Below are 19,950 nucleotides of genomic sequence, written 5' to 3'. Positions count from 1 at the left end.
GCTCCATCTTCCACAGCGATGCCCAGCTGACCTTCTTCTGCACAACCATCTCCCATGCTGTCCATGCTCCTTGCTGAGGTTGACTTATAGCTTGAACCGTTCTTCTCTCCTCTTCCATACATTTAATCTCTTCAATAACCATCTCTCGTCTCCCACCTGCACTCACTTGTAGCCACCGTTTCTGTTCTTTCCAACCAAATCCTTTCCTATCTTTCTGCACTTCCCCAATGATTTCCTTAATTTGCAACCGACTCTGCACATCTTCAACCATCCTCTGAACATCCCACTTAGTTCCCGTTATTATCTTTGGCCTCATTTCACTGATCACTGGGTCTTTTGAATCTTGAAGCATCATTTGGAATCTGGCTTTCCCAATCTTATATTCTTCAGCTCGTGACTGAAATGGCAGCTTTATCTTTTAACTTCTGCTGTATAACACCAAACTGGCTTACATTTTTGGCAAACCCAACCATATCCGCATGTATGAATTTACCATCTTCTCCATGCTCTCCACTCTTGTTAGAGCAATCTCATATATTTGGAGAGGCCATAAGACACGAGGCAACAACCCAAATTGGTAACACCATATCTTATACCTCCCTGGCAAGCCACAACCATCAATTGTAGACAGACCCTGCACAAGTTGCTTCTGCATCTGGATTCCTCGATGCCTATCTGTTAATGATTGTGCCTACCATCTACCAAGACTCTTCACTGGCTGTTCATTCAATGTAGGGATTCCATCCCCGGCTACCTCAAAATGAACCGCTTTCACTTTACCTTTCTTCATAGAAAGATTCCTGCTCTTCTTTGGCTTAAATTCCATCCGGCTCCATTTAATGAGCTCCTCTAATTGCTTCAACAACATTTTAGCTTCTTCCAACACAGGAGACAGAATGGTGATGTCGTCCATAAAGACCCTTATTGGTGGCTGTGGTTTTTTACCCACCTCAAACTACACCAGTTGAACTACACCAGTTCGTAATCATACAGCCATAGCCGCTTGACTGAGACTACCAGCCGAGCAGGGTTATGCTTCGCTATTTCCACGATACCTTTCAATTGGCATGGCAACCTAACTTGAGGCCGCACCCTCGGCGCCCCACCTGGTGATCTGCTGAGTGGAACAGATAAGTGCAGCACCCGCTAACAGAGTAAATCAGGTGGGGTACAACTTCTCGTCTAACTATACTTGTACACTGTTGGACCAATAAAGGAAAAGACAACTGAGACAGATTGGAAATAACAACAAACAATTATTTGCACACGGATATAGAAAACTAGCAAATACAATCCCCGTTCGCTGACGGGGATGTTAAGGGGGGGGTGGGATGGAAAAAGTGGGAGGGAGAGAGGGGGAGAGGAGAGGTGTGGGAGGGAGAGAGGGGGTAGAGGAGAGGTGTGGGAGCTCGGAGGGGGTGAGGAAAGGGAGAGCGAGGAAGGAGGGGGGCAGGGAGAGCGACGCCTCATCAAGCATCTCAATACACTCCTGGAGGGATGGTAGGAATGAGGATGGGGGAGAGAGGAGGGGGGAAGGGGGAAAATGGGGATGGGAGAGGTTTGGAAGAAGATAAGTGTGAAGGGATGGAGTTCTGTACTTGTGCCTTTAGGGAGGAATGAGGAGAGGGGTTCTCTACGTGTATTTGGTAGTGGGACTTGTGGAGAAGGGGGTGTGTGGTCGTACAAGATTTAACGAAATGGGGTACGTGAAAACTGCACATTAATGCAGCGTGCAGAGACTGCCTGGAGATGTCCATGGGTAGTGGAGAGGGGATGGGGAGGTAAGGCAGCATGAGGGGAGGGGAATGGAAAGGCCATAAAATGCCCCCAAACCGCAACATTGTTTTTTAACCGCCGGGTTCTATATAAACTGGGCAGGAGCATTTAAAACCCACGCTATCTACCTGGCAAAGGCCTGCTTGCATGTATGCATGCATGTTTGCACGTGTAGCGACCTTTTGCATCCCTCCGGTCGGCTCAATCTGAATTGGATTCGAACAAGCTGCACTCTGGGGAAACTATTTTAAAGTCAAAATGAAACTGATAGTCTTCCACAGTCCCCTTAACAGAGGGGAGGATGGGGAGCAGATATGTGGGATAGAGAGGAGAGAGAGAGAGAGAGAGAAAGAGAGAGAGAGAGAGAGAGAGAGAGAGAGAGAGAGAGAGAGAGAGAGAGAGAGAGAGAGAGAGAGAGAGAGAGAGAGAAGGGTGGGAGAGAGCGGGATAGGGTGGGAGAGAGCGGGATAGGGTGGGAGAGAGCGGGATAGGGGTGGGAGAGAGCGGGATCGAGGTGGGAGAGAGTGGAATAGGGGTGGGAGAGAGCGGGGTACAGGGTAGGAGAGAGTGGGGTTTTGGGTAGGAGAGAGCGCGGGGTATCGGGTGAGGGAGAGCGGGGTATGGGGTAGGAGAGAGCATGGGGTATAGGGTGAGGGAGAGCGGGGTATTGGGAGAGAGAGAGCGGTGGATAGGGTGAGAGAGAGCAGTGGATAGGGTGAGAGAGAGAGCGGGGGATAGGATGAGAGCGAGAGCGGGGGATAGGGTGAGTAAGAGCGGGGGATAGGGTGAGAGAGAGAGAGCGGGGGATATGGTGAAAGAGAGTGGGGGATAGGGTGAGAGAGAGAGTGGGGGATAGGGTGAGAGAGAGTGGGGGATAGCATGAGAGACAGTGGGGGATTGGGTGAGAGAGAGAGCAAGGGAGAGGGGTGAGAGAGAGCAAGGGAGAGGTGTGGGATAGAGAGAGTGAGAGGTATGGGATAGAGAGAGTGAGAGGGGTGGGATAGAGAGAGTGAGAGGGGTGGGATAGAGAGAGTGAGAGGGGTGAGATAGAGCGAGTGAAAGGCATGGGATAGAGAGAGTGAAAGGGGTGGGAGAGATAGAGTGACAGGCGTGGGAGAGAGAGAGAGCGAGCGGGGTGGGAGAGATAGAGGGAGAGGGTGGAAGAGAGAGGGAGAGGGATGGGAGAGAGAGAGAGAGAGAGAGAGAGAGAGAGAGAGAGAGAGAGAGAGAGAGAGAGAGAGAGAGAGAGAGAGAGAGAGAGAGAGAGAGAGAGAGAGAGAGAGCGGTAGATGGGTGGGAGAGAGGGAGATAGGTGGGGGAGAGAGAGAGAGAGTGAGAGAGAGAGAGAGAGAGAGAGAGAGAGAGAGAGAGAGAGAGAGAGAGAGAGAGAGAGAGAGAGAGAGAGAGAGAGAGAGAGAGAGAGAGAAAAGGGAGAGTGAGGCGAGGGGGAAAAGAGAAGGGGAATTCTTGTAGATGTGACATCCAACTTAACGATCATCCAAGATACAGCACACAGATTGATGAATCACCCTGCCTGCGAAACACCTGGATAACATTTTATCGCTGGGTCAGTATTTGAACCCACGCTGGACAGCTTTGAGTGAGCATGTGTACCGCCCGGCTTTCTGGCCGTGATGTCGTGATTCATTGCTTTATAACCACTGAAAACATTTTTTACCCATTGTAATCATCGAATTTATTTTGCTTTCCTAACTCCGAAGATGCCCCCATGGAGAACCATGCTGCGGTATCACCATGTAAGCTTACAGAGATTGAAGTTTGAAGAGTCTGCGTTCATAATTGCTGAAAAAGGACCCCTGTGGACTATATCGCCATGACTTGCAAAAGCAGCTTTCATCCCTCTGGTTAATTACTTTTGTTGTGCTCTTTGAAGTTCCATTTTCTGCACATTCCTTAATCTATTCTTCACTCAATATAATCGTCTGCACAATCGAAAATTTTATGTTTTACTGTTTTTCTTAAATAAATTCACTTAGTTATAAAAATTGCTAATTTATTAAAATTTTCAGCTTTCACTCCAGATTTCGACACTTTCTGAATCCATAAGATTCGATTCTCAAATCTGATAAAATATTTTGATTATATACTCTCCTTATTCCGTGAGAGTAGATCTTTTTTCATTGGCTCACCTTGCCATTTATGAAAATGAGGAGTGGTCACACTGAGTCGATTGTGTTTCCAAGCAAGGCATATTTGAATAGGCCGAATTAATATGGTGGCTAATAATCTAAGATCCTTGCAAGGCAAACTTGGGCTGACCAAGAATAAGCCTTTCATGGAGGCAAGGCCGTTAATTCAGCTATCTTCAAAAGGGGTGCTTAAGGCCCGGTCACACCTTGACGTTTTAGCCAACGTATGCCGATTTTTGAATTTTTTTTCTAAAACGCTGGCACACGTTGAATACGTTATGGGTAAGTTTTGATAACATTGAGAGCACGCTGAAAAACACTGCCATACGTCGTTGTACATTGGCTTTAAACGTTGTACTTTTTGGTTGTCCTCAAATTTTTTCATGCTTGAAATTTCACGACGTATGCCGGCGTATGACTCACACGTTCGGCTACGCTTGCCACAAGTTGAATGCACGGTCTGCGATCGTTGACATACGTCAACACATGCTACTTGTAAGTTAATCATAAGTTGAGACACGCCGAGGTAATGTTTAGCGTACCCGAAACTGATTTCTAACCTATGATTAACGTGTTGTTGGCACGTTACGCGATCGTTGCCACACATCGACAGACGTTACTTTTAAGTTACTCATAGGCTGAAAGACGTCGGTATAATGGATCGTCCTTGCGTGAGCGTCCACGGCCACGGCCAGGACACTTATTTGCAGCATTCTTCAAACTTTTCTTCGGCATGACGAGGATGTTCACACTTCGATGTCTAGCTTGGCAATGATTCCAATTGTCCATCGGCAGCGTCTATTTAAAATAGTCGAGTTTGAGCGTTTTAACACGTTCAGAAGAAACGCTTCAAATTTCCAAACCCCACTGTCAAAAAACAAAGGCGAGTGACAGCAATTTAAATCGTTCATTGTAAACAATGAAAATAGTTGAGTGGTACCGTTTAAAAGTCGTTGAGTGTAAAAAAAATATCCAATTGTTGAGCGCAAGCATCTACTTTCAATAGTGGAGTTTGAGCGATTTAGCACGTTCAATAGAAACGATTAAAATTTCCGAGCGCCAGCGTCAAAAAACAAAGGCGAGTGACAGCAATTTAAATCGTTCATTGTAAACAATGAAAATAGCTGAGTGGTACCGTTTAAAAGTCGTTGAGTGTAAAAAAAATCCAATTGTTGAGCGCAAGCGTCTACTTTCAATAGTGGAGATGCAGCCATTTAAATCGTTGAGTTTATCATTTAAATCGTTAAATCGTTAAATGCAAGGATGATCCATCATAACCCACACCCTCCCCCTCACACTCACCTACTACTGCCAACATGAACAAACTACTACTAATACTAATACTGATACTGATACTGATACTGTTACTGCTGACATGGACATCAACTCAAAAAGGACTCGAAAACACTGTTGGGTTCCCCTTTTATGAGCATCATTTTTATATACCAATTCCCAAAACCGCTAGGAACACGTCTTTATATGGCAGTTGTAAGTTAGAAACATGTTAATTTTTTTTTTTTTGTCGACCGGAAGACGTCATTGGAATACGTCTACATACGTCGATGTTTGTTGGGACTACGTAAAGAATTGGTTCAAAGCACGTCAAACATAAGTTAGAAATAAGTATCGCGTAAAAAAGACATTACCGCGACGTGTTTCGACTTATGAGTAGCTTATAAGTAGCCTTTGTGGACGTGTGTAAGCGTCCACATATCGTGTGTAAAACTTATCCCCATCGCATGCAGAACGTGTGTCATACGCCAAGTACGTCGTAAAATTTTGAACATGTTTAAAATTTCTTGACGTACTCTACTTACTACGACGTATGATAGCGTACTTTAGCGTTGTACTCACGTATACCAAACTTACTCATACCGTATTTGACTTGCCCCAACGTTTTAGACACATTTTTCTTAGGTCGGCATACGCTGGCAAGATCGCCAAGGTGTGACCGCGATGTTGACACTTCCATTTCTACGGCAGTTATGATTCGAATCGTTGTGCGTCAGCCTTTTAATAGGCTACGTCACGACATCGTCGGCGATGCGTGCAACGCGCTATGCCTAAGTTAGACTATCGTTGGGCATAGGTTGTGTAGGCCGACAACAGGTTCAGCATTCGTTGGTATAAGTTATCTATAACACAACGAAACGTTCTGTGTCCGTTACCAATGTGTTATACATCAAACCAAGTCGCTATGAATACGTCCGAATCTTTAAAAAAAACATCAAAAGTTCAACGTAAGCCAGCGTTTTACATACATTTTAATACGTTGCCATCGCTGGCTAAAACGTCAAGGTGTGACCGGGCCTTTAAGTGAATCCAAACACCCAATTTTCATTCATGCACTATCTTGGATGCATGCCTTATTATGTATGCAAAGTTTCAGGCCACTATAGGTTTCCTGGTTTTGGAGTTATGGAGAAAACACACAACACACACACACACACACACACACACACACACACACACACACACACACACACACACACACACACACACACACACACACACACACACACACACACACACACACACACACACACACACACACACACACACACACACACACACACACACACACACATTCATATCACTGGTCAACAACAAATTTGTTGTCTGCATTTTTTAAGCTGATTTAGGACGAATCTGATGCGCTGAATCCAAAACTCACATTAGTTTTGTTCAATCAGGTCAAGTTTTTGAGATATGGCCACATGTCGTTTTTTACATTTTTGTTCACATGTACGCATGTGTGGAGCATTTTAGAAGAAGTTGGTGGGGGTAAAATGTCATGTCAAATAATTGTTTTGATTGGAAATAATTATTTTAATGACAAGAAGTATTCAGGTACGATAGTTCTGGGTGATTATGTCGAAAAGGGATCAGTTTGAAGTCATAAAACCTCAAAATCTTCCAAAAATTGGTGAGGCAAAGCATAAAGTTCGTGGATCAAAACTAAAGTTAATGGGGCAGATTTTGTAATAATGTGATACAAAAAAGTTGTATTTCTTGAAATAACGAACTCTGAAGAATGTACAATACCTACATGCGCCAATTTATGACATGCGCTTCTGCTCAAGCTTGGAGTGCCACAGTATGAACCCAAAGATTGGAGACTGTTCATTGACAGCAGCAAGCGATCACTGAAATGTGTTCTGCTACACAACGGCAACCAGTTTGCCTCTGTACCCATCGCTCACTCGACTACACTGAAGGAGAAGTATGAAGCGGTGAAGTACGTGCTGGAGAAAATTGGTTATGATCAGCATAAGTGGTTTATTTGTGTTGACCTGAAGATGGTGAACTTTTTGTTGGGACAACAGTCTGGCTTCACCAAGTACCCATGTTTTCTGTGCATGTGGGATAGTAGGGACCGTGCTCAGCATTACACGAAGAAGGACTGGCCTGTGCGGGGGGAAGTGGTGCCATGCAAAGAAAGGAACGTCATCAACGACCCTCTGGTGGACAGAGACAGAATACTCTTCCCACCGCTGCACATCAAGCTCGGCTTAATCAAGCAGTTCACCAAGGCTCTGGACAAAGATGGTGACTGCTTCACTTACTTGTGCCAGGCTTTTCCAGGATTGACCATGGAGAAGTTGAAAGCTGGCATCTTTGATGGTTCTCAGATCCGTCAGCTCATCAGAGATCCAGAGTTCAAAAACTCAATGAACGAAGTGGAACTGGAAGCGTGGAAGACATTTGTTTTGGTAGTGAAGAACTTTCTTGGCAACAATAAGGCCAGAAACTACGCAGAACTTGTCAACAACATGCTGACTGCTTTCAGAAACCTGGGCTGCAACATGAGCATCAAGATGCACTACCTATTTTCACATATGAACCAGTTTCCTGAGAACCTGGGTTCAATGAGTGACGAGCAGGGGGAGAGATTCCATCAGGACATGAAGGAGATGGAGACCAGGTATCAGGGTCACTGGGACGCAGTCATGATGGCTGACTACTGTTGGAATCTGAAGAGAGACCTCCCTGCCGCTGAACATTCCAGGAGTTCGAAGAAACGGAAGTTCAAGCCCTGAAGTTTGAACAGTGGTGATGCAACATGCAATTTACTTGTACTTACCTTTTCAATGCCCACCATTCAGATGACAGTAATCGATGTTTCTATCATGTAATCAATAAATGTTGTTGGCAAAACATTTTTTTTTCTTAAAAACATGTTTAGGATGATATGTGTTGACAAAAATCAGCTGATAATGCCACAAAAATGTAATTGATTTTGTCACAAGATCTGATTTTTTCAAATCAACTTAGCACAAAAACCTGACCTGATGGAGAGAAACGGATGCCATTTCCTGATTCAGCAGTGCCAGAATACCCTAATTCACTTGTAGAAATCTAGACAACATTCAGAAAGTAAAAAATTGTTGACCAGTGTATTTATTTGTGGAGATGAAAGACCAATGTTTGAGTGTGCTTTTCTATTTTTAGCTCACTCACTCAAATCTCGGTATGCTGCTTATTTTAATTTTTTCCTTGTTCCTTTGTGTTCAGTTATATACACAAGTTCATGCAAAGAGTATTAAATTGCATGTAGAGAACATATTTTATTCCATTTTTGCTGGCTGTTTTCACGGTAGACGTGTTAATACATTATTTTCCAACACCGTTCAATCCCCATGATTAATTGTTTCCAAGAGATTTATCTTTTTTGACGAGTTGCCAATGAATTTGATTTTGCCACACACACACAAGAAAATATGCATGTAGAAGCATACAAAATGAAAAATAATGTTTATATAGAGGAGTAGCGATGTGCACCTCTATACACATTGGTGCTCAGGCTTTCGTTGAGGTGCTACAACTGATAAATTATTCAAACCTTTCCATCTGACGTGTCCTGTTTTTGCAAATGTTAATCGCCCTCCAACTACATTTGCTATCTGACTTCAATGAATCGGCTTTCTACAGCCTGTTGTATGCTGCTAATTGTATACTGAACCTGTGCAAAATGTGCTTCACATGCAATATTATTTGCTTTCCAGTCGCCCAATCTGGCTGGCTTAAAAGCCATGGTAAAAGACTGGCAAGCTCGAGGTTGCGCAGTGGGTAAACTCTTTGACCCAGCCACAACATCACTTTATTGAAAGCTTGCACAGCAAATTGTTTTCAAAGAATATTAACATAAAATTGTTGTTCAAATTACATCGTGTGTGTTTTTGTCTGTTTGTATGGATGAGTGTGTGTGTTTTGTTTGTGTGTGCGTGTTTGTTTGTACAGTATGTATGAATGTACGTGTTTGTTTTGGTTTGTGTGTGTATATGCATGTTTGTTTTTTATTTTTATTAATTTTATTTACTGTGTGTGTGTGTGTGTGTGTGTGTGTGTGTGTGTGTGTGTGTGGGTGGGTGTGTGTGTGTGTGTGTGTGTGTGTGTGTTTGTTTTTCTGTGTTTGTGATAGGAACAGTTGTGTGTGAAAAAACGAGATGTGTTTTTTTTTTTTTTTTGAGGGTAGGAGACTAGCGGCTGAAACCCGAATCCTATCCAGGTTCCTCCATCTTTGCTCTTTACTTCTTAGGGTTCCTTCTTGGTCTTCTGTTTCATGATGTGTAGGCCGATGTATGTGAGATTCCTCCACAAGTAGAAATTTACATGACTCAAATGTGATGAGGGGCAGAGCTCTTATAATTGCGAGCTAAGATGGGTGGAGTATAGATTCATTTAAAAGATTAATTTAGAACATAATTGCATCATGGAAGTGAATGAGTAACACCACCTCAATTATACATAAATAATGTATCAATGGCCTACAAAAACAACAAACAAATGACAGGGATTAATAAACAATCAGTGATCTGTGATTACAATGCTATGGGCCATTAAATGGAGGTGAAGGCTTGAAAGGCAAAATATGTAGTGTGTTAAATCAGGCTTGATGGTTAGGATGCTGTAAGTAGGACGAAGGGAATGAGAGCAGCAATTGCAGATTGACAGGGTAGGTGACCGTTTCATCCTTCGCTGCTTGCAAGAATGCTGTTGTGAATGTTAAGCCTTTGGTTCAGTGAAAATACTCAGGGGGCATGAGCAGTTTGCAGAATTATACAGTGGGTGCAGGAGGGAAAGCCCCGAGGACATTCAACGCACATGAAGCATGCAGTGGCATTGCAGTCTCAACGGTACAGGTTGTCCATGAGCCAGTCGGGTTGGTCGGTACCATCTGGGGGGAATAATTCTCATTGTGATTTTTGGCAAGATATATAACCCAAGAGTTACAAGATATGTGATAGCATTCCATCGGTGGTAGCTCTTTGTGTGTTATCACCCTGTTTATATGCCTACCCTTAAATATGCTTTTGTGCAAAATGGCCAATACAAGGTAAGAAATCCTACTTCAACTTAACAACATTTTTTTTTATGAGTCAAACATTAACATTGAAATTTGAAAATTTGAAACATTGAAAAACAGCACACTGTAAAACAGCACACTGTGAGGCTCGTATGAGAGCGAACACACAGAACGTACAACAAGGGGAGCAGGAGACAAGAGGGCGGGAGAGGAAAGGAAAAAACTGTGCAACAGAGACATGAGGAGATCTGTGGAAGAGAGAGGGATGGGGTAGGGTACACAGGGTAAACAAGATGGACACTGCAGGGACTTTCAGGTCCTTACATGACAGGGACTTTCAGGTAGGAAAGCAGGGAATTTGAAGGAGGTGGCTTTGGGGTGGATTAGTGGGGCTAGAAAAGACAATGGTTTTGGATGGGGGAAGATCAGAGATGGTGGTGAACAGCTGTTTTGAAGACCTGGAGGGAAGTGTGGCATTGAAAAGAGTATGGGAGTTTGTTCCAAAGATGGGGATAAGAGGAATGAAAGAGTGAAGGTGAGTAGTGATTCTTGATTTTGGTAATTTTGGAGCAGAAGGGGGTTGCTGGCGGACCTTGAGCGTGAAAATATGTGGGAGACATATCAGACAGACAGATATCGGGGGGGGGGAGGGGGGGTGAGGCTGGACAGGAGACTGTAGAAGACAGAAAGACCACCGACCTGCCTGCTGTGAGAGAGTGAGAGACTCAAAGACTCAGCTTCATTGCAGAGGAAACCAATGATCCTAAAAACTTTGGTTTCCACAGCATGAAGCTGATAAAGGTGAGAGGCAGGAGAACCAGCCCAGAGGGGAGAGCAGTACTCCATCAGGCTGCGGACGAAAGCTTTGTATGTGGTCAGGAGTTCAGGAATGCCAAGGAAGGACTTTGCATGACTGAGAGTGCCCAATCGGCAACTGGCTTTCGAGGCCAGCTTGGAAATGTGCTTTTCCCAGGAAAGATCATGGCAGATAGTGAAACCCAGTGGCTTGAATGAAAGGACTTCTTCAAGAGGATTGTTGAGAAAGTAGATGAGGGGGGTGGAGGTCGGTTCCAGACGGTCCTTTTTGGAGAGACATAGAGTGTGAGATTTGTCAGGATTTAAAGACATGTTGCACGTGTTGGACCAGCTTGTGATTTTATCCAGATCTGTAGAGAGTGAAGAGGCTGCTGCTTGCCGATCTGAGGGATAATAGATGGTACGGCAGAGGGTTGAGTCACCAGCAAAGAGATAAAGAGGATTTTCTAGAGTCAGGGAGATCATTGATGAATACCAGAAAAAGAACAGTGCCCAGAACGCTGCCTTGAGGAACTCCAGCCTGGACAGAAAGAGGTGATCAGAGGAAGTCTGTGAGCCATGAGTGGAGATGTCCTTGGATACCATAGGAAGAATTTGGTTTGCAGGGCAGGGTGCCAGACCGTATCAAAAGCACATGATATATCAAGGGAGATGGCTCTGATTTCATGTCTGGCATTGAGGATCTCCATCCATTGTTGGGAGAGCAGAAGCATCATATCCAGGGGAGAGTGACCTGGTTGAATCCAAATTGATGATCCGAAATCAAGCCATTGGAGAAGAGGAAGGATTTAATGTCAGAAGCAATGGTGGATTCCATAACTTTGTTGATTGGGAGAAGTATGATTGGTCTGAAGTTGCAGGGATATGTTTTTGCACCTTTTTTATGCAGAGCAGTAATGTTTGCTGATTTCCAAGCAGATGGCAGATGATGTTGAACAAATGAGAGGGTGAATGGAACAGAGAGAGGCTGAGCAAGAGCAGCAGAGCAGGTTTTTAGGACACGTGGGCTGATGCCGTCTGGACCGAATGCAGAATCTTAGTCAAGGTTTGACAGCAAACTCTCTACCTTGTCAGGAGAAAAGGACACAGAGTCCAGAAACAGCTGGGTGTGACTGGGTAAGTTGGGTACAGAAGGCGATGGGTTTCGGACACAAGATTTAGAAGCAAACACGGAGTTTAGGCATTCGGCCTTTTCACATGCAGTGTTAGCTGTGCAGCCATTTGAAGTAAGGGAGGGGATGGAGGGGGAACACACACCAGAAACAGACTTAATGAGACGACACCAGGATTTGGAGGAGTGAGACAGGTTTGAGAGTTCAGACTTGAGATTAGTACAAAAATAAAAACTTTTCCCTCACATTATACCCCATGTAACCACATGACTTCCTTCGCATTGTCTCGTAAGAAAGCTTCCCCATTGTCTCGGGTCGCTCACCTGCATTTGATATTTCATTTATTTTATTTTATTTCTGTTTTTTTCATTTCTTTATATTTTCATTTACGGTTGATTTATTGATATTTATATATTAACTGCTATTGGCATTGTATGTGGTACATGCTTGGGTTGTGCATTTCTGTGGATGTTTTCGCTGATGACTCACCAACAAGTGATGAAGCTGATTTTGTGGCTGAGTGGGTGTGCAGCATTTGAATATCTCATGTATGCACTACTTGTGAATGTCTGCAGCTATAGAGGAATGAGGGTTTGAAACAGCAAAGGGCTTACCCTGTGCAGCATTTCTCACATGTTTTATGTAGCTTTCTTTGGCTGTAATAGCATGGGACATATATATATATATATATATATATATATATATATATATATATATATATATATATATATATATATATATATACAGATGTCAGACAGAGCAGGGGGTGGGGGAGGGGGCGAGGCTGGACAGGAGACTAGCATACATATTGTAGTGAAACTAGCACATGGAATTTCATGGAAATGCTTTAATTGGCTGCTTTTGTAATATGCTTCTGCTGAGAACCATTGGGATTTTGTTTGTATTTATTGCAATCAACACAGAATATCAAATCATTTGTTTTTATATTTTTGCATAATAGCACCTTAATCGTTCCTGGGAATAGCTGGATGAAGCTATGAGGAGCTGCAGAAGGCGACATGGCTTTCTTTATACATTTCCAAGGGGAGAGTAGATGATTGCAAGGGGATTTCATTGAGATGTTTAAGACAATGAAGGATAATGACAAAATAAATGTAGAAGAGTTTTACAGCAGAATTAACAGTGATAGGACCAGGGGCCATTGCCTGAAAGTAAAGAAGAGGAGAGTTAAGACAGTAGTAAAGGATAGGTCTTTCACTCAGAGAATAGTTAATGCATGGAATGGTCTCCCTGCAAAGGTAATGGCAGCAGAAATAGTCGATATGTTTAAATTGGAATTAGATATGTACCAAGAAGCATTGGAGATAGAGGGTTAGAGGGATATTGGCAGAAATTGTAGGTAACTTATGTGTGGATGGGTGATGGTGTTTGACGTTGGTGTACCACAGACATGATGTGCCTAATGGCTTCCTCCTGCATTGAAGTTCCTTGTTTATTCTCGTACTGTATAAATGAGCAACCTCATCAAAATCACGAATTATTACCCTCGCCAAAGGAGAGGGTATTGCATTTGGATGCATTTGTTACTTGCAAATTCAAAGATTTTTCAAGTCTTTTCATCAGTTGATTTTGTACTTCTGTCTGTCAATCGCCTACAGGTCACAAATTAAAATCAATCTTCGCAAAACTTCACGAAGTTGTAGAGGTGGTCTCAACTGAGAAGCCTTTTGATTTTGAGGTCAAAGGTCATCTTGAGGTCGAATTTCTAAAATCGTCATTTGTCATCCGATTGACTTGAAGTTTAAACAGCAATTTCATAGTGCATCGCTGAATTGGGAAACCAACTATTTTTGAGATAAAAAAGTCAAAGGTCAACTCAAGGTCAAAGTTCTAAAGTCATCAATTTTCAATGAAAAAGTTGTCAATTTACATCCTATTAACTTGATAGTTGAACAGGATTTGCATAGTCCATTACTGAATTTTGAAAGCAAATTATTTTTGTGGTCAAAAGGCCAAAGGTCAACTTAGTCAAACTTCTTATATCATCAAATTTCCTCTGAAAATCATCATTTTTTCATCTAATTAACCTGTAAATTAAGTAGCAATTGCATAGTGCATCACTGAATTTGGAAACCAACTATTTTTTTAATGTTAAAAGGTCAAAAGTCAGCTCAAGGTCAACCTTCTAAAATCATCAAATTTCAACTGAAAAATCGTCAATTTACATCTTATTAACCGAAAAGTTAAACACGATTTGCATAGTCCATCACTGAATTGAGAAACCAACTATTTTTGAGGTCAAAAGGTCAAAGGTCAACTGAAGGAAAAAACTTCTAAAATCAAATTTCATCTGAAAGATCATCAATTTTCATCTGATTAACCTGTAAATGAAGCAGAAATTGCATAGTACATCACTAAATTTGTAAACCTATTTTTGAGGTCAAAAGTCAACTCAAGGTCAAACTTCTAAAATCATCAATTTTCATCTCTTTGACCTGAACTTTGATTAAGAGTGTGAATTTTCATCTTAATGAAATGGACAATTTCATGTATCCATGGCAACCTTATGCCTAGTGTTGGTTTAATGGTTAGGGTGGCAGGGTTTTGGATCCTTGGGTCACTTTTTCAAAAAGTTTTCATGCAATTCACCTGACCTTTCATAAAGATTGTCAATTTTAATTAATCATCATGAAATGGACAATTTGATGTATCCAAGGCAACCTTTGGAGATTGGGGGGGGGGGGTGGGCGTGGATTTTGCAAGTATCGTGCTCTGCACAGCTTCTTTTTCTTATTTGTTTGACTGTTTGTTTGTTTGTCTGCACAGAACTTTTGTGTTTTTCTCCAAAACCGCTTGTCGAATTGAGACAAAATTTGGAGGTGCGACTACTCATGGAGAATGTTTTAATCATAATTATGATGGCATAGGTCACGTGGTGTGGAAGCCATGTTGGAAAAATGGAAAAAATTTGAACCTCTGTATATCTGAAACCGCATCAAGAAAAAAATTGAAACCGGCCACATGGCAAGTATTCCTCATGGGGAATAAGTATGGTAATCTGTGACATCATAGGTGCCTTTGTTATGATGTCATAATTACATATGTACAACGCTACATTCGATCAGTATGAAAAATTTTGAGGGTCATCTAAGGATAAAATGGTCCACAGAAAAAAAAAGTGATGATGTCATTGGTCACGTGATTTGGCAGCCATATATATATATATATATATATATATATATATATATATATATATATATATATATATATATATATATATATATATATATATATATATTTTTTAAACCGTCAAATATCTTCTTCGCTGAAGTGACTGAACAGATCAAGATGAAACTTTACATGTATGACCGCCGATCCATGAGGAACAAAGTGTTCTCACATATGATGTCATAGGTCACATGGTTTGGTAGCCATACTGGAGTGACCCTAAAACCCATAAAAGATGTTCTCCAGAACGGCTGGACAGATAGAGGGAAAACCACACAAATGTTCCCCAAGCCTTGGGTGTACATGTTTGTAAAGGAATAATTGATAGGTCACATAGTTTGGTAATAACAATTGATATCAATCGAGGTCACAATACACCACACAAAACTGAACAAACACTTCACTAAACAAGTCCTGGTGAGGGTCTGCAATCTCTGATTGTTGTTTTTCTTGTTTTGCTTTGCAGAATGGAGGATGGAACTATTCCTTTCATAGATATCATTGCCCTTAGACATGGCTTCAATACCATCGATAAACTCACTGGTATGGAAATCATAAGGAGCACACGTCACAATTATTTTACACAATTTTTTCAAAATTAAATTTAAAGATTTGTTGCACAGACCGCATTGAGTCTTTAACCCCTATCACCATTTTGTTACATGGTAATTTGTTTACTAAGTTTTCAATTCAGCCTGACAGGTTGAGCTTCCTGTATTATTATCCAATCATTTTGTTTGATTATTACTGATATTTTGAAGACCATGGAATTTGCTGTCATCAGGGTCAACAAATGCCTTTTTTAGGGGGTGGGGGGAGTTATTTCTTTTTTTCACAAAATGTTTTTCTTCACAAACACCATTTTTACCTTCATTATGTTGTGGAGCTTGACTTGTTCACTAGACATGGAATTTCGTCATTAGCCAGTTTCTGGTGCATAAGTGTACTTATTGGTCCTTGAATAACACTGGTTTACAAACAAAAAAATTTTTTCTGAGGCAAGCATGTGAAGATGTGTTTCTGACTAATTTTGATATGCTGAATTCAAATTTCAAAACAGTTTGCTCCATCACCTCTAGTTTTTTTGCTTTCACATATCCCATTTTTATATTATAATGTATATATTTATAATATAATGTGTATTTTTTTAGATTTTTTATTTATTTTATTTTTAGATATTTAGATATTTAGATATTGTTGGGTCTAGGGCTATATGTATACATGTACGTACATGTATACATGTATATCTCAAAAACTAGAGGTGATGAGTGAAAATGAATTTCGTATCTGAAATCAGCACCCCAAAATTAGGTGAGAACACCTATTTTCATGCGTGCCTAAATTTCTTTGTAAACCAGTGTAATTGGTCCCTGAATAAATTCAGAATTTTATAGATTGTGTGAAAATACTTCGGATGTCAAAACGTTTCCTTTCGTTTCTGAATAAATATTGTGCTTTCCTTCCTCTGTGAAGATATACTTATCTGTTAAACCAACTAAAGCTCTCAAAATTACGAAAAAAAAAAGTCATTTCTCTCTGAGGTCGAAGCACAAAGCCTGTTCTGTTCAAATTGTGGCCATCTGTTTGTTACCACCTCTCCTCCAGTCTCGCTCTGTATGCTCTTACAACCCCTCTCTCAGCTCTCTCAGCCTTATGTCTCAGCTCTCTCAGCTGTATGCTCTCAGCCTTACAACCCCTCCCAGCTCCTATAGGATGCACGTTTTCTTTGAGTAACCCCACCTCTCCACCCACTTCCACTCCACTTCCCCTCTTTTTCCCATTTGTGGAACTACCTTCTGGAGATGGTTCAATTTAACTCTTCCCTCCAGGGATTCAAACCATCCATGCACCATCATCTCAAGTCATCCCCATTCCTGACCTATGAGCTTTTCTACCCCCCAATAACCCAACCCGATTACTCGCAGGTTCCTACTTTTCCTCTGTCTCTGTCTCTGTCTCTGTCGCTTTCCCTTTCCCTTTCCCTTTCCCTTTCCCTTTCCCTTTCGCTTTCTCTTTCTCTTTCTCTCTCTCTTTCTCTTTCTCTTTCTCTTTCTCTTTTTCTCTCTTTTTCTCTTTCTCTCTCTCTCTCTCTCTCTCTCTCTCTCTCTCTCTCTCTCTCTCTCTCTCTCTCTCTCTCTCTCTCTCTCTCTCTCTTTCTCTCTTTTTCTCTCTTTTTCTCTTTGTCTCTCTCTTTCTCTCTCTCTCTCTTTCTCTCTCTCTTTCTCTCTCTCTTTCTCTCTCTCTTTCTCTCTCTTTCTCTCTCTCTCTCTCTCTCTCTCTCTCTCTCTCTCTCTCTCTCTCTCTCTCTCTCTCTCTCTCTCTCCCTCTCCCCCCTCTTTTCCTGTTCATTAATTCCCTTGCTTGTGTTGCACCCACTGCCTCACTGTCAGTGCATACTGTTTCTATCCTCTGTCGCTTCACTCTTATTGGTTATAGTGGCTGGCTTTGGTCCTCAGTTTCAGTCCCGCTGGCTGTTGAATTAACACCATCTGTCTCGATGGTTGTTCTGTGCTCCGTTCTCAATTCTCTCTTAAGAACTCCATTCTTAAGAGTCCCACATGTTTTGGAGACAATTTTTTGAGGTATGGAACCACAAGAACTGTCGTGAACCCAAAACTTTAGTGACCCTGGTTTTGTGCAGCTTGTCAGGTGGAGATAACTCGATGAGCCTGAAGGATTAGCTGTGTGATGGAGGTCTGTGAAAGGCTCTAGGTGCACGTGGTAAAAGTCTTTGGTGTGTTTCTCAGCTGCCTCACTTTCCTGGGGAGACAATAGGGCTATGATGTTTCAATGTAACAAACGAGTTTCTCTGACTGCACAATGAGGTTTCTTGTCTCAAGTCCTGCACAAGTTTGTCACAACCAGTAATATTGTAAATTTTTTTTGAGCTGTTTGTCCTGTCACTTGGGTTATGGAAGACATTACTTGCGGTCCTCTCCTTTCTTCCTACTCTGTGACTGTCACAGTTTTCTAAGATCTTTATGCTCTGCATGTCTTCAGTTGTCCCATGTGATTAGCTTCAATCCCTCTGCCTTCCTCCTACATGCTGCTTCTGAGGTGCAAGGCCTTGAGCTTGGTTGAGAGGGAAATGTCATCTTTCTTGATGATCTTCAATCCAGACCAAGTGACCTTGATTGGCATAGGAGTGCCAATATAATCCACTGTGCCCAAATGGAGAGGAATTGATAAAATTAGGTTAAAGGTAAAGAGAAATTACACCTTTGCGTTTCCTTGAAGGTTAAGAGAGATGCCTGTATGTTTCATTTGCCACTGGCATTGCGTAAAGTGTATTGGTTCATTGAAAACAGTTAATTGGCCATCCCGTCTGTTTGGTTGTTCAGGTCTCTTGGAACATGCCATGATCTATGGTGTCATTTCCATCGTGAGACATGGTATTGCTGTCCTCCTCCCCTTGAGCATGACTTCATATCTGATGCACCCCATGGGTGTTCTCAACCCCCAACCACGTGGCTCTACATTTTCCAAGCATTCACTACTGTAAAGCATCCAATCCCGCTCACCAGGCTATTCACAAATGACACTCATTGTCTTTTTTCTTTTTCAACTGCCTGGCACATTTCCTTCAGGATTTGAAGCAGCACATTTGCACTGGATATCATTTTATCTCTTGTGCTGAACAGCTCCTCACCATAGGAATGTTACAGTTTCATTGCTACCTAATGATCTCGACAAAATAACAAACTGGTCAGTCATTTGAACGACAACCTTCAATGTCAGCAAGTGTCGCACTTTTATCTTGTCTTTACACAAAGACTGCTTGGTAAATCCTTCATTTGGGGCAAAGCACGAATTTGGGGCAAATGTCACTTTATATATTTTTTGAGGGTCTTTTTTTTCAGGGTCGTTTTTTTCTACTTCTATGGTGCCCACGTAGAATAGGATAGTTGTTGTCTGCCACCCATAATTAGGTCTAAAAGCAAGAATAAAAATGTTAGAAACAACAAACCAAAACATGAAATGTAGACAAAAATAAAATTAACATTTTTACATGCTTTTGGAGTTTCTCGTCAATGCCTTGCATTTTCTCTACGTTTAAGTGCTTATCATAACATTCTATACTACTTGGTGGAATTTTTGAAGGTATCATTCTGGAAATTAACTTTTTCAATGGAGGCAAATGTGTGTTTTAGACGGAAATTTCAGCAATCATTTTTATGCAGTGATTGCTTGAAAGCAAGGGTCAGGATCTTGAACTCAATCATGCTTGCATTGCCAACATGTGAATTACATAACATTGCTTCCCATTTATTGAAGGCTGCAGCATCAGTTGGTGGTATGATTCATTAAACCAACTGAGAATTTCTCACAAAGGAGATGCAGCACACTGACCCGTTGCTGCAGCCCGAATGAAGAATACTGGCCATTTTCCTTCATCTGTATCATTATCTCCATAAATGCAATTCGTGTTTGTTGGAAGAATTAAAAATTGGACATTGCTTTGATGTGACTGTTCTGAATTTTTTTTAAATATGCTATTAAGTGCAGCCATTTGGTTTCAAATGAAGGGTAATATTAACTCAGGGATGGGCATTACACCTGCAGGTGGTATGGAGAATGTGATGAGCCATACATTCCACTT

At 41.7% G+C, this 19,950-nt stretch overlaps 1 protein-coding gene across 10 annotated transcripts in view; it reads left to right on the top strand.

The window, feature by feature from the left end:
- Positions 1-19,950, top strand: part of MOCOS (molybdenum cofactor sulfurase) — a 366,395-nt gene that overhangs the window by 177,030 nt on the left and 169,415 nt on the right. For all 10 annotated transcript variants that reach the window (XM_085872802.1, XM_085872807.1, XM_085872811.1 and 7 more), the window contains 2 exons: positions 15,817-15,893; positions 19,914-19,950. The exon at positions 19,914-19,950 is cut by the window's right edge and continues 163 nt beyond it. In XM_085872802.1, the coding sequence (XP_085728928.1) occupies positions 15,817-15,893; positions 19,914-19,950 (114 nt within the window). The remainder of the gene's footprint in view (positions 1-15,816; positions 15,894-19,913) is intronic.

This window comes from Eptatretus burgeri, chromosome 3 (assembly GCF_056783735.1).
Source record: "Eptatretus burgeri isolate ZD-2024b chromosome 3, Ebu_testis_v1, whole genome shotgun sequence".
Classification (NCBI taxonomy): Eukaryota; Metazoa; Chordata; class Myxini; order Myxiniformes; family Myxinidae; genus Eptatretus; species Eptatretus burgeri.
This window is presented reverse-complemented; position numbering and strand designations above follow the sequence as displayed.